The sequence below is a fragment of the Salmo salar genome, chromosome ssa03 (assembly GCF_905237065.1).
Source record: "Salmo salar chromosome ssa03, Ssal_v3.1, whole genome shotgun sequence".
Classification (NCBI taxonomy): domain Eukaryota; kingdom Metazoa; phylum Chordata; class Actinopteri; order Salmoniformes; family Salmonidae; genus Salmo; species Salmo salar.
The window spans coordinates 17,959,008-17,972,891 of NC_059444.1; the positions used below are offsets into that span (position 1 = coordinate 17,959,008).

A 13,884-nucleotide genomic window follows, 5' to 3' on the forward strand; every position below is an offset into this window, starting at 1 on the left:
GGAATCAATTTGAAAAAAAATGGTGTCATACATGTGATGGACTATACAGTATATCTAACTAACTAATAACATTAACAGCGATTACAAACCAGGAAAAAAAGTTCTGAAATGGGCCATTAGGTTTGTTACGTGGTGAAATTCCCGGAATTCCCTTTGTTACGACGGACTTAAATCATAGGGGGTTTACAAGTACATGTTACAAAAAAAAAAAAACATTTTCCCCTTGCGTCTGAAAATTGATATTTTGAACGCTTGTGGCTTTGCTGTGAAATGTCCACATAGGGAGAAACACAGATGAAGGGGCTGATATTGTCAATCACACACTTTTAAAAAAAATGAATCATGCTTGCATATTTTAGTAAGCATACCGTTCATTTGATCCGATTCAGTGGTTTTCAGTAGTAGCCCAGTGAGAGGTTTAAATTGTTCGGTCTGCTTTTGTGAAATAACATATTCTAGTTAAGGTGAATCTAATAAAAGTAGACATGCATGTTAACTATAGACTACCGAATGTTTAGTCTCGACACATTTTTCCCATGACGAAAAAAACGTCTTGCCCATTCGACAAAATTTGGTTCAAATCGAATTTCTCAAATTATCATTTAACAACGTGGAAAATCATAATAATAATAATAATAATAATAATAGGCTCATTTTGATTAATTTAAAGATATTGGAACGTTTACATTATAGGACTATCTGAAAGCAGTATGTTGCTGTTAACAAATAAATACAGTCTATTTGAAAGAAAGAATAGTTACATTTACAAAACAAATTCATAAAATATTTTTGTTGGTGATGATAAAAAAAATCCGCTGTGTTTGTGTGTGTGTCAGCGCACATGGAACGTACGAAAGCAAAGTCAGAGCTGTCAGTTCACTGTCTTAGAAGAAAAACAATAACTTTGCAAAAACTTTGCAAAAACGAATCAAAGTTCGATGAAATCAAATGTACAGGGATGCAAAGTTTGCACAGGCTATCACAATTTAGGGAAACGTAGGCCTACAGTGAATAATGAATATCAACAACAACAAAAATCGAACAGGATAATTCAACATTAAAAAAAGATTGAGTTGTATTATGCTGGCTATTATAGCAAATTGGTACAATTTCACCTCAACATTATAATAAGTAGGTATTTGTATTATGAAAACGAAAAAAATGGAGTCCTACTGAAAAATCTTGGTACCAAAAAAATACATAAATTCCTGCAGTGGGCCATAGCCAACATTGCATAACAACATAACAGAGGCATGATGACAATTGTTATAGTGCTGAAGATTGCACATCTCTTTTTTTAATCAGATACTTCGAACAGTAAGCTTTCCTATTGAAAAGGGTCCCCACGCCTTTTATATATTGTTTTACTAAAGCTTTGGAAAAACTAAGAAAACATGGGCACACGAAATTATTTTAAAATGATAGTGTCACACCCTGACCTGAGAGAGCCGTTTTTCTCTGTTTGGTTAGGTCAGGGTGTGACATGGGGTGGGCATTATATGGGTTATATTTCTATGTTGTGTTTCTTCCTTTGATTGGCCGAATATGGTTTCCAATCAGAGGCAGCTGTCTATCGTTGTCTCTGATTGGGAATCATACTTAGGCAGCCCTTTTTTTCCCCCCTCCTTCTGTGTGGGATCTTGTTTTTGTCAGCTCAGTAAGGCTGCAAAACGTGACGTTCGTGTTTCCTTGGTTTGTTATTTTGTTTGAGCGTTCTGAGTTACAGTAAATATAAATATGAGCACTTTCCAGCTGCACCTTGGTCTACTCATTACGACGACCGTCGCAGATAGGGGTTTCACAAACCTACTTGTATTTAGCAATTATAGGACCCATCGTTCATTGAACTACCGTCACCATCATCAGCTGCAGCAATAAGATGCTGAACTCAACTACGGGACAATAAACCCAATTGGGCTGCTGTCAGTTGCTCTCTGCCCAGATGCTATCGGTTAGTCCGAATGGGATGGATTAAAAACGAACTGATTGCCGCAATGCGAGTTATTTCTTTTCTGAAACTAAGGTTGCAAACATTGGGCTATACATTTTAAGAGATTAACAAAGCCTAAATTATCTGTTACATTTCTTTTAGTTTATTTTCACCTTTAGCAGCAGCGTGTGAAATAAAACGAAATTTATGACCATCTTATCACGGAGGATTGTTGTATTATGTAAAAATAACGAAAATAAAAAGCTATATCGAGAGATGTGCTATCACCTCTGACGTATTACTGAAATACTTTCCCTATGTATAACATCTCATATCCAAGGCGGGCATATGTTTCAAGGAGGTGCGGCCAAGACAGTCAAAAGGAAAATGGAGAGGAAAAAGTTCCACCCTCACTAATGCAAAGATTGCTTTCGCTAGGGCATGGGGTTAGTGCAGCTGCCTCTGACACTGGATGGAATCTATATGGGACTATTATCGTGGTGGATTTGCGTTTTGTTCTAGGGCTACAACGTAATGTATTGGAAAAGCGAACAAATGTTGGCTTGCTCCGAGGTGGATGACATTGAAAATGGGTTTAACTCGACCTTCGACAGCACGGTATGCCTATATCCATATTGAAAGTCTGAAGAAATTCTCGAGCATTCATTGTTTAGCGAATTTTTCGATTTTATTTGGTGCTATTAGGCCTATCATTTATTGTTTAAAAATCCTACATTCGGTAAAATGTTAGGGTACTCCAAACCGACGGGCGACTGTTACAAGTTAATAATTTTAGATGCCCACCCATTCGTTTTCTCTGCACAAATCAGTGCATTACCTGAGGGAGGTTGCGTTACAGGCTAATCAAAATACATGGCTGCGTGCGCGTTGGTTTGGAGAAAGCTGCCATACAAATCTGTCTGTTTGATTTGGCCATTCGGCTTTTTTGTTAAGTCATTCGTCCTGAATGTGATCATTTTACAAGAATTGCCCTTCTGCAGAGAACTAATGTGATTGACAGCAGAAATGGATAGGCGTTGAACCATGAACGTTATTTTGTTGACAAGTGGTTGAACATTTCAAGAGTTTTGGTTCATGTGTACAAAAAAATTAAAGGGTCCTTGAAGATGGCATCTTAGTCCTATTTTTTTCGTCGTGGTTGTCATAGTAAGCAGAAGTGGAGTAAAAGGCCACCCCCCAGTGCATATTTTGCACCAACCTATTTTGACTAGTCACTATGCCTAAATAAAGGTGAAATAAATTAAAAAAGGAGGGATGTGGAAGGGCATCTTCCGATTCTTTGAGTATACTTTTTTTTTATTTAACCAGGTAGCCCAGTTGAGAACAAGTTCTCATTTACAACTGCGACCTGGCCAAAATAAAGCAAAACAGTGAGACAAACAGTTACACATGGAATAAACAAACGTACGCCGACAAGTAGCATAAGGAAGAGTAATCAAACGGGTATACCGGTAGCCTATTTTTAATAGTAGGCCTATGCGTGAAACCTTACCAGTGGAAATTAGGCCTATGCCTTCACGGGTGCCTTCATTTTACATGTCAATAAGCAGACTCTTATCCAGAGCGATTTAGTTTGGGCATTCATCTTAAGATAACTAGGTGGGAAAACCACGTCAGTCATAACTTCTTTAGATGACAAATGTATGTACTATCAGGAAAGTCAGATATAGGCCTGGTCAAATTTAGGCATATGAAATTGTTCTTAATTTATGCATGGAAAGTTTGCGTTATATCAATCATGACTTATTTTTCTGTTTTATATATCTAGGGCACATCGGATTACATTTTTGGAGATGAGTCGTATTCACCATCTTCGTCTTTGTCTTCCTTGACACTGCAGACGATGGCATCAGCCTCTCTGGGGAAAAGCCTTTGTACAAGTTGTGGTTTGGAGATAGTTGACAAATACCTACTCAAGGTAAGTTGCCGAGCCTATGACCGGCTTAGATATTCAACCAAGGCCTAAAATGCGTATGTAAAAAAATGTTTCTTCTCCCCAACGTCCATAAACTCATAGGCCTAGGATCCCTAAAGTGTTCACATTTTTAACTGTGACAGGAACAAAAAGTTTGACGTAGGCCTATTCGGTAAATAAAATTATATTTAAGTTAAGCAAAATTGTTACTATTAACATCGAATGGTGTTCATACTTGCCTAATTTTCGTGGATAAAACTGTAGACCAGGCTACTCTTTCGGTCGAATAAATCTGACTGTTGTGGCTACATTTCAGGTGAACAACTTGTGTTGGCACGTGAACTGCCTCTCGTGCAGCATGTGCCAAACTCCTCTAGGAAGACATGTCAGTTGCTACATCAAAGACGAGGTGGTGTTCTGCAAACTCGACTACTTCAGGTAGGTGAAAGGGGTGGCCTCTTCCATACAGGGAGGGTTCTAGCGCGATTAGCCAAGTAAAACTCAACTCCACGATGTACTTCACGTCAACGGAGAGGAGTTGAGTTTAGGCTACATCTGAAGTTGCAACTTTGACATGACATTCAATTGTTATCTAATGGTGTTAATGAGACTTTCTACAAGGCAAGATAAATGGCTGTTAACCTTGTGGTTTGACGTTATTACCCTTGGGCCCTCTAGTATTTATAGCCACAACATTCATAGTAGCACTTCTCTACAGCCTTCAATTTAAATTAAATGCATTTTTTTGGGACGACCTATTTCTAGATTCATGATCAAATAATTTTGTTGATATAAAAATGGTTAAAATTGTTAAAAAAAGAGTAAATGGCTACCCTGCCTTTAGTGGTTTTGATCTGTAGTTTGTTTGCAATCCAACTTTCCCACAGGAAGTATGGAACTCGATGTGCCCACTGTGGCAGGAACATGCACTCCAAAGACTGGGTGAGGAGAGCAAAGGGCAACACCTACCACCTGGCCTGCTTCGCCTGCTTCTCCTGCAAGCGCCAGCTCTCCACGGGGGAGGAATTTGCCCTGGTTGAGGAAAGGGTGCTGTGTCGAATCCACTACGACTGCATGCTGGACAACCTGAAACAGGCCATGGAAAGTGGTAAGCAACATTTAAAAGGTGTGTAGAAAGAATAAGGCCTGCATTTTTAAAAATGTGTTAATTGTACTCTAGCTGTTTTTCTACACATGTATGATTGATGTAGCAATTTAATTCTTTTGAAACAATTGATAAATATGAGATTCTAGATTTTCCCTTATCAATTAGCCATCCTCATTTTCCTATGCAATGTGATGACCTATGTGGTCATGTGTTTACATGAAAAGGTGTTACTGTAGAGGGAGCCCCACCATCAGAGCAAGAAGGGTCTCACCCCAAACCAGCTAAGAGGGCTCGCACTAGCTTCACCACAGACCAGCTACAGGTAAACATTTATTACTTTCCTGTCACTCCAGAAATGACTATCCTGCATGTTTGCATATGAATGATATGATTGTGTGTGACCATCTTACATTCTCTGTATCTTGTCTGTCAGGTGATGCAGGCCCAGTTTGCTCAGGACAACAACCCAGACGCTCAGACACTCCAGAAGATGGCAGAGAGGACTGGCCTCAGTCGCAGGGTCATTCAGGTGAGCTCTCTAACATTAGTCTAGTCAAACAATTCTAGGTGTCCCTGAAGTTACAAATGAAGCTTAACCCATCCCTATTGAATATCCAGGTTTGGTTCCAGAACTGTCGAGCTCGTCATAAGAAGCATGTGAGCCCTCAGCACCATGTTCCATCTGCAGCGATGTTGTCACTACAGCAGTCCAGGCTTTCTCTGCCTCTTATGGAGGATCTACACTACACATCCTACATACCAACAGACACACCTGTGCTTACAGCACTACACACTTACATGGATGGTGAGCAAAACCAGCACATCACAGGTGCATCTTTTTTAGGTCTTGTGGTTTAAGCTTTCTTTGTAACATCTTATTCGTTTTGCTTTAGAATTCAGTGCAAAGATCTGAAATCACAATATTTCATAACCTAATGGGCTATTATGTTTGTTCTTCACAGTGCATTCTCCCTCCTCCCTGGTGTTCCAGCCTCTTTTATCCCATTCCATGACACAGCTGCCAATCAGCCATGCCTGATCTTCACATCCCGCACCCTGCAGAACCGGCCCTTACCATTGGTTAGAATGCTGATGAGCCAATGCGATACCCCTGTCCATTAAAGGGTGGGGTGCAAAATTATTTGCTATGGGGATTTATCGAAGGAGATCAAATTCAGATGTAAAATAAGGTTAATATGTAAACTTGTTAATGTATTGTACATATTGGTTGGCATTTAATTTATGAGGTATGTGACTGAGCACTTTGTAAAAAAATAAAAATGTATTAATAGATTAGTTGTGTACACTGAACATGCAACAATTTCAAAGATTTTTACTGAGTTACAGTTCATAAGGAAATCAGTCAATTGAAAAATTAATTTGGCACTAATCTATGGATTTCATATGACTGAATACAGCTATACAGTGCCTTCAGAAAGCTATTCAGACACCTTGACTTTTTCAAAATTGTGTTACATTAGCCTTCTAAAATGGATTAAATAAAAAATCCTCAGCAATCTACACACAGGGTAATGACAAAGCGAAAACAGGTTTTTAGAAATGTTTGCAAATTTATTAAAAATAAACATACCTTATGTAAATAAGTATTCAGACCCTTTGCTATGGGACTCAATTGAGCTCACGTGCATCCTGTTTCCATTGATCATTCTTGAGCTGTTTCTACAACTTGATTGGAGTCCTGAAGTAAATTCAATTGATTGGACAAGCACACACCTGTCTATGTAAGGTCCCACAGTTGACTGTGCGTGTCAGAACAAAAACCAAGCCGTGAGGTTGAAGGAATTGTCTGTAGAGCTCTGAGACCGGAATGTGTTAAGGCACAGATCTGGGGAAGCATTGAAGGTTCCAAGAACACAGTGGCCTCCATCATTCTTAAATGGAAGTTTTGAAGCGGTCCGCCTGGCCGAACTGAGCAATAGAAGGGCCTTGGTCAGGGATGTGACCAAGAACCCGATGGTCACTGACAGAGCTCCTCTGAGGAGATGGGAGAACCTTCCAGAAGGACAACCATCTCTGCAGCACTCCACCAATCAGGCCTTTATGGTAGAGTGGTCAGATGGAAACCACTCCTCAGTAAAAATGCACATCACAGCCTGAATGGAGTTTGACAAAAGACACCTAAAGACTGACCACGAGAAACAAGATTGAACTCGTTGGCCTGAATGCCAAGCATCACATCTGGAGGAAACCTGGCACCATCCCTTCAGTGAAACATGATCGTGGCAGCATCATGCTGTGGGGATGTTTTTCAGCGGCAGGGACTAGACAGGATCGAGGCAAAGATGAATGGACAAATTACAGAGAAAGATCCTTAATGAAAACCTGCTCCAGAGCGCTCAGGACCTCATTCTCGGACAAAGTTTCACCTTCCAACAGGACAACACAGGAGTGGCTTCTGGACAAGAATCTGAATGTTCTTGAGTGGCAGAGACTTGAACCCGATCGGACATCTCTGGAGAGACCTGAAAATAGCTGTGCAGCAATGCTCCCCATCCAACCTGACAGAGCTTGAGAGGATCTGCAGAGAAGAATGGGAGAAACACCAAATACAGGTGTGCCAAGCTTGTAGCGTTATACCCAAGAAGACTGAGGTTGTAATCGCTGCCAAGGGTGCTTCAACAAAGTAAAGGGGTCTGAATACTTATTTAAATGTGGTGGTTTATTTAAAAAAAAAAACATTTCTTAACCTGTTTTTGCTTTGTCATTATGGGGTATTGTGTGTGTAGATTAAGGGGGAAAGAAACTATTTAATCAATTTTAGAATAAGGCTGTAACCTAACAAAAATGTGTAAAAAGTTAAGGGGTCTGAATACTTTCCAAAGTTACTGTATATCTGTTGGTCATGAATCCCTTAAATAAACAGGTACAGTATGGGCAGGGATCAGAAAACCAGTCGGTATCTGGTGTGACCACCGTAAGCCTCATGCATATCTTCTTTGCATAGAGTTGATCAGGCTGTTGATTGTGGCCTGTGGAATGTTGTCCTACTCTTCAATGGCTGTGCAAAGATTTTGGATATTGGTGGGAACTGAAACATGCTGTCAATCCAGAGCATCTGAAACATGCTCAATGGGTGACATGTCTGGTAAGAATGCAGACCATGGAAGAACTGCAACATTTTCATCTTCCAGGAATTGCGTACAGATCCTTGCCACATTGGGCCTGTGCATTATCATGCTGAAGCATGAAGTGAAGGCGGCGGATGAATGGCACAACAATGGGCAATCTCATAACGGTATCTTTGTGCAATAAAATTGCCATCGATAAAATGCAATTGTGTTCGTTGTCTGTAGCTTATGCCTGCCCATACCATACCACCACCACCACGGGGCACTCTGTTCACAACGTTGACATCAGCAAACCTCTAGCCCACACGACATCTCCTGGGTACAGTTGAGACCGGGATTCATCCGTGAAGAGCACAGTGGCCATCGAAGGTGATCATTTGCCCACTGAAGTCAGTTACGACGCCGAACTGCAGAAATTCTTCGGTTGTGCAAACCTACAGTTGCATCAGCTTTCCAGGTGGCTGGTTTCAGACGATTCCGCAGGTGAAGCTGGATGTGGAGGTCCTGGTCTGGCGTGGTTACACGTGGTCTGCAGTTGAGGCCGGTTAGACGTACTGCCAAATTCTCTAAAACAACGTTGGAGGCAGCTTATGTAGAGAAATGAACATTGAATTCTCTGGCTACAGCTCTGGTGGACAAAAAACTTAAGACATCTTTGGCATTGTGTTGTGACAACTTCACATTTTAAAGTGGCCTTTTGTCCACAGAACAAGGTGCACCTGTGTAATTATCATCCTGTTTAATCAGCTTCTTCATATGTCAAACCGGTCAGGTGGATGGATTATCTTGGCAAAGGAGAAATGCTCACTAACATGGATGACACAATTTGAGAGATCAGCTTTTTGTGCATATGGAACATTTCTGTAGGACCAACACTTTACATGTTGCGTTTATATTTTTGTTCATGTATAAATGTATTTATGTTTGGACACACCTACACATTCAAGGGTTTTTCTTTATTTTAATATTTTCTACATTGTAGAATAATAGTGAAGACAAAACTATGAAACACATGTAACCAAAAAAAAAGTGTTATACAAATCAAAATATATTTTATAGTTGAGATTCTTCAAAGTAGCCACCCTTTGCTTTGATGACAGCTTTGCACACACTTGGCTTTCTCTCAACAAGCTTCATGAGGAATCATCTGGCCAGGTCATCTGATGCAGCACCATCACTCTTCTTCCTGGTCAAATAGCCCTTACACAGCCTGGAGGTGTGTTTTGGGTCATTGTCCTGTTGAAAAACAAATGATAGTCTCACTAAGTGCAAACCAGATGGGATGGCGTATCGTTACAGAATGCTGTGGTAGCCATGCTGGTTAAGTGTGCCTTGAATTCTAAATAAAATCACTGACAGTGTCACCAGCAAAGCACGCCCACCATCACACCTCCTCCTCCATGCTTCACGGTGGGAACCACACATGCGGAGATCATCCGTTCACCTACTCTGCATCTCACAAAGACACTGCGGTTGGAACCAAAAATTTCAAATTTAGACTCATCAGACCAAAATGATAGATTTCCACCGGTCTAATGTCCATTGCTCGTGTTTCTTGGCCCAAGCAAGTCTCTTCTTATTGGTGTCCTTTAGTAGTGGTTTCTTTGCAGCAATTTGACCATGAAGTCCTGATTCACGCAGTCTCCTCTGTCCAGTTGATGTTGTGATGGGTCTCTTACTTGAACTCTGAAGCATTTATTTGGGCTGTAATCTGAGGTGCAGTTATTTGGCGATTTCTGAGGCTGGTAACTTTAATGAACTTATCCTCTGCAGCAGAGGTAACTCTGGGTCTTCCTTTCCTGTGGTGGTCCTCATGAGAGCCAGTTTCATCATAGTGCTTGATGTTGTTTGCGACTGCACTTGAAGAAACTTTCACAGTTCTTGACATTTTCCGGATTGACTGACCGTCATGTCTTAAAGTTATGATGGACTGTCGTTTCTCTTTGTTTATTTGAGCTGTTCTTGCCATAATATGGACTTGGTTTTTTTACCAAATAGGGCTATCTTCTGTATACCACCCCTACCATGTCACAACTCAAATGATTGGCTCAAACGCATTAAGGAAAGAAATTCAACAAATTAACTTAACAAGGCACACCTGTTAATTGAAATGTATTCCAGGTGACTACCCCATGAAGCACACAAGAGTGTGCAAAGCTGTCGTCGAGGCAAAGCGTGGCTACTTTGAAGAATTTCAATTCTAAAATATATTTTGATTTGTTTAACCCTTTTTTGGGTTATTACATGATTCCATATGTGTTATTTCATAGTTCTGAATGTCTTCACTACTTTTCTACAATATAGAAAAACCCTTGAATGAGTAGGTGTGTCCAAACTTTTGACTGGTACTGTATGTATATGTGTAAGTGAGGACTTGGTGGTCTGTATATTCTTTTGGTTAGGTTTTCCCTAATGTGTTCGCTCCCGTGTGCTGGTAAGGGCACAGAGGACAGACAGGTAGGATTCCAGTTGAGGTGGTTTAATAACGCTGAAGATGCACAGGCACGGAACAGCACCGCATAGTGTATGTAGTGTGGATGGGCAACTTGCTTCAACCAAAGGTGTGTGTGTGGTCTGCAGGTAAAGATACAATAGTGAATGACAATAGAATCTCCAATTCACATCTCTTATAAACAATATGCTTGGATATAACATTACTATAATGACTTAATGCTATACATGACCATACAGCGCAATACAATGTGACTAATACTAATTTGAGATAAAAAGGGTGCCGCAGCAGGTGTACTACAAAGCATAGCACCATCATCTTCAGTACAGGGCTCCAATTGCACAATGAACTTGAATACCTCTAAACAATGAAATACAATGTAATACCCATATAATTATGTACCATACACCTATACAATTACAGGGCATATAAAACAACACGCTGGGGGACATTACAAACACAGGGTTAAATGTCCAAAATGATAAGACAACCAAACCAGAGCTAGCTCGCAGTATAAACTACTAATTAGCATAACCATAAATATGACATAGTCACAGAGTGCATCTTCAGACATAAACACCGGAAATATATGAAAGATGTACTTGTATATCAACAAGGATGCACACAGCTAACTGGTGGGAAAACACAAGAAGGGCTGGAATTCTTTCTCACTTGACTACTCTGGAGCTGATCTTCTCTGAGCTGGAGATCACCCAGCATGCTCTGCTACACTTCACTGGTGGGCGGAGCTACAGCTCTGATATGATGAACTAACATTACTGATATGATTAACTACAAATACTTCACAGCCTTTTGTTTTATATATATAGATCGATAGATAGATAGATAGATAGATAGATAGAGAGAGAGAGAGAGAGAGAGAGAGATAGATAGAGAGAGAGAGAGAGAGAGAGAGAGAGAGAGAGAGAGAGAGAGAGAGAGAGAGAGAGAGAGAGAGAGAGAGAGAGACAGAGAGAGAGAGAGAGAGACAGAGAGAGAGAGAGACAGACAGACAGACAGACAGACAGACAGACAGACAGACAGACAGACAGACAGACAGACAGACAGACAGATAGATAGATAGACATCTATTTTGGAAGGCTGTGAAGAAATCTAAATGAAAGCCATATGATCACTGCTGAGAGGGACTGGACTTTATAGATGCGGTCTTGTTTTGACGGTCATGACAATCGTAATGCCATTTGACGCGCTTTACAGTTTAACTGACTGAATAGACTGTTTTGTTGTATGAGGCATGTGTGGGCACTCTAAAGCACAGGGCTGCGTTCAGTACGTTTTTACGTTCTGGAACGTTCAATTGAACCAAAGCGATGCTGTAACGAACAACCAGTTGAAAAACTGTACGGATTTGGTTGTGGGTCGGGGAACGCTGTCAGCATAGCCACTGCCCTTTAAATACGTCACCCATAGCTTCAAGCCACAGCCACCAAATGGGAACAAACGTACCTCAGTCTGTTCAAGTACGTACAATAACGTTTTGGAGAAACGTGTCGTTCAGTACAAACTGTTCTGCAACATAGCAAACGTTCAAGCGAACTGAACGCACCTCTGGTTTTCAAACATCTCCTCGGGGACCCTCAGACGTTTCACAATGATTTTGCCCGCTTGATTAATCTACTGAAGTGTCATGTCTAGAAGGGATGCTGCTAATGTCATACTGAAGTCAACACTTACAAATTACATCTGAGAACTTTTGCATTTTAGCTAACCCTTTTCCCAACTTTAACCTCATTATCTAACCTGCTGTGTAAATTTTAACCTGCTACGAAAAGTCACTTGACATTAGCGGCATCCCATCTAGTCAAAACCCTATCATCAAGCACTTAATAAATTAGTTAGCGAGTTGAATCAGGTGTGCTACCTCTGGAGATCCAATACATGGAACGGTCGGGGATTCTCGAGATGTATTTAAAGCCCTGCTCCAAAGTATGTGTAGAAGTCAAATTTCTCTGATGCTGGTAGACAAGATGCTTGGGCGTTGGCTGTTGCCCATGGGCAAGCATGCTGCTCAAACTTTCAGGTGCATTCTCTCCTTCTGAATCTTTTATTCTCCTCTTCCTACTACCTCTGTCTCTTCATCTGGCGACTGCGGAGCACCTCCTCAGAGTTCTAGTCAAATGCCCGTATTCCGGCGCTGACAGAGATGGCCGCCTCACTTCGCGTTCCTAGGATACTATGGAGTATTTTGTTTTTTTTATGTTAATTATTCTTACATTGTTACCCCAGGAAATCTTACGTTTTATTACATACAGCCGGGAGGAACTATTGGATATAAGAGCAACGTCAACTTACCAACATTACGACCAGGAATACGACTTTCCCGAAGCGGATCCTCTGTTTGGTCCACCACCCAGGACAATGGATCGGATCCCAGCCGGCTACCCAAAACAAAGGGGCAGACGGAGCGGTCTTCAGGTCAGGCTCCGTAGACGGGCACATCGCGCACCGCTCCTGAGTATACTACTTCCTAATGTCCAGTCTCTTGACAACAAGGTAGACGAAATCCGAGCAAGGGTTGCCTTCCAGAGAGACATCAAAGATTGCAACGTTCTTTGTTTCACGGAAACATGGCTCACTCGGAATACGTTATCAGAGTCGGTACAGCCACCTGGTTTGTCACGCATCGCGCCGACAGAAACAAACATCCCTCTGGTAAGAAGAAGGGCGGGGGTGTATGCCTTATGATTAACGAGACGTGGTGTGATCATAACAACATACAGGAACTCAAGTCCTTTTGTTCACCTGACATAGAATTCCTTACAATCAAATGCCGATCTACCAAGAGAGTTCTCTTCGATTATAATCACAGTCGTGTATATCCCCCCAAGCAGACACATCGACGGCCCTGAAAGAACTTCATTGGACTCTATGTAAACTGGAAACCATATATCCTGAGGCTGCATTTATTGTAGCTGGGGATTTTAACAAGGCTAATGTGAAAACAAGGCTCCCTAAATTTTATCAGCATATCGAATGCACGACCCAGGCTGGAAAAACCCTGGATCATTGTTACTCTAACTTCCGTGACGCATACAAAGCCCTCCCCCACCCCCCACCCTCCTTTTGGAAAATCTGACCACGACTCCATTTTGTTGCTCCCAGCCTATAGACAGAAACTAAAACAGGAAACGCACATGCTCAGGTCTGTTCAACGCTGGTCCGACCAATCGGATTCCACGCTTCAAGATTGCTTCAATCACGTGGACTGGGATATGTTCCGCATAGCGTCGGACAATAACATTGATGAATACGCTGATTCGGTGAGTGAGTTTATTAGCAAGTGCATCAGTGATGTTGTACCCACAGCGATTATTAAAACCTTCCCCAACCAGAAACCGTGGATTGACT

The 13,884-nt window shown here is 41.2% G+C and overlaps 1 protein-coding gene across 4 annotated transcripts; it reads left to right on the top strand.

Moving 5' to 3' along the window:
* The first annotated feature begins 2,281 nt into the window (after positions 1 to 2,281).
* lhx8a (LIM homeobox 8a) lies at positions 2,282 to 6,368 on the top strand. Of its 4 annotated transcripts, none has more exons than XM_014190324.2 (8): positions 2,282 to 2,548; positions 3,720 to 3,869; positions 4,183 to 4,304; positions 4,754 to 4,992; positions 5,199 to 5,296; positions 5,408 to 5,503; positions 5,593 to 5,803; positions 5,937 to 6,368. In XM_014190324.2, the coding sequence occupies exons 1-8, from the start codon at positions 2,465 to 2,467 to the stop codon at positions 6,011 to 6,013; spliced, it is 1,077 nt and encodes a 358-aa protein (XP_014045799.2). In that variant the 5' UTR covers positions 2,282 to 2,464; the 3' UTR covers positions 6,014 to 6,368. The 4 variants fall into 4 exon arrangements, with proteins under 4 accessions (XP_014045799.2, XP_014045800.2, XP_014045801.2 ...); XM_014190325.2 differs by having other exon boundaries at positions 2,283 to 2,548; positions 4,754 to 4,974; positions 5,937 to 6,363; XM_014190326.2 differs by having other exon boundaries at positions 2,284 to 2,548; positions 5,593 to 5,779; positions 5,937 to 6,352.
* The last annotated feature ends 7,516 nt before the right edge of the window (positions 6,369 to 13,884 follow it).

Coding starts and splice junctions, on each gene's coding strand:
- lhx8a (XM_014190324.2), top strand. CDS start 2,465: ATGTATTGGAAAAGCGAACAAATGTTGGCTTGCTCCGAGGTGGATGAC. Junction 4,305..4,753: donor TGCAAACTCGACTACTTCAG/GTAGGTGAAAGG, acceptor ACTTTCCCACAG/GAAGTATGGAACTCGATGTG. Junction 4,993..5,198: donor TGGTAAGCAACATTTAAAAG/GTGTGTAGAAAG, acceptor TTACATGAAAAG/GTGTTACTGTAGAGGGAGCC.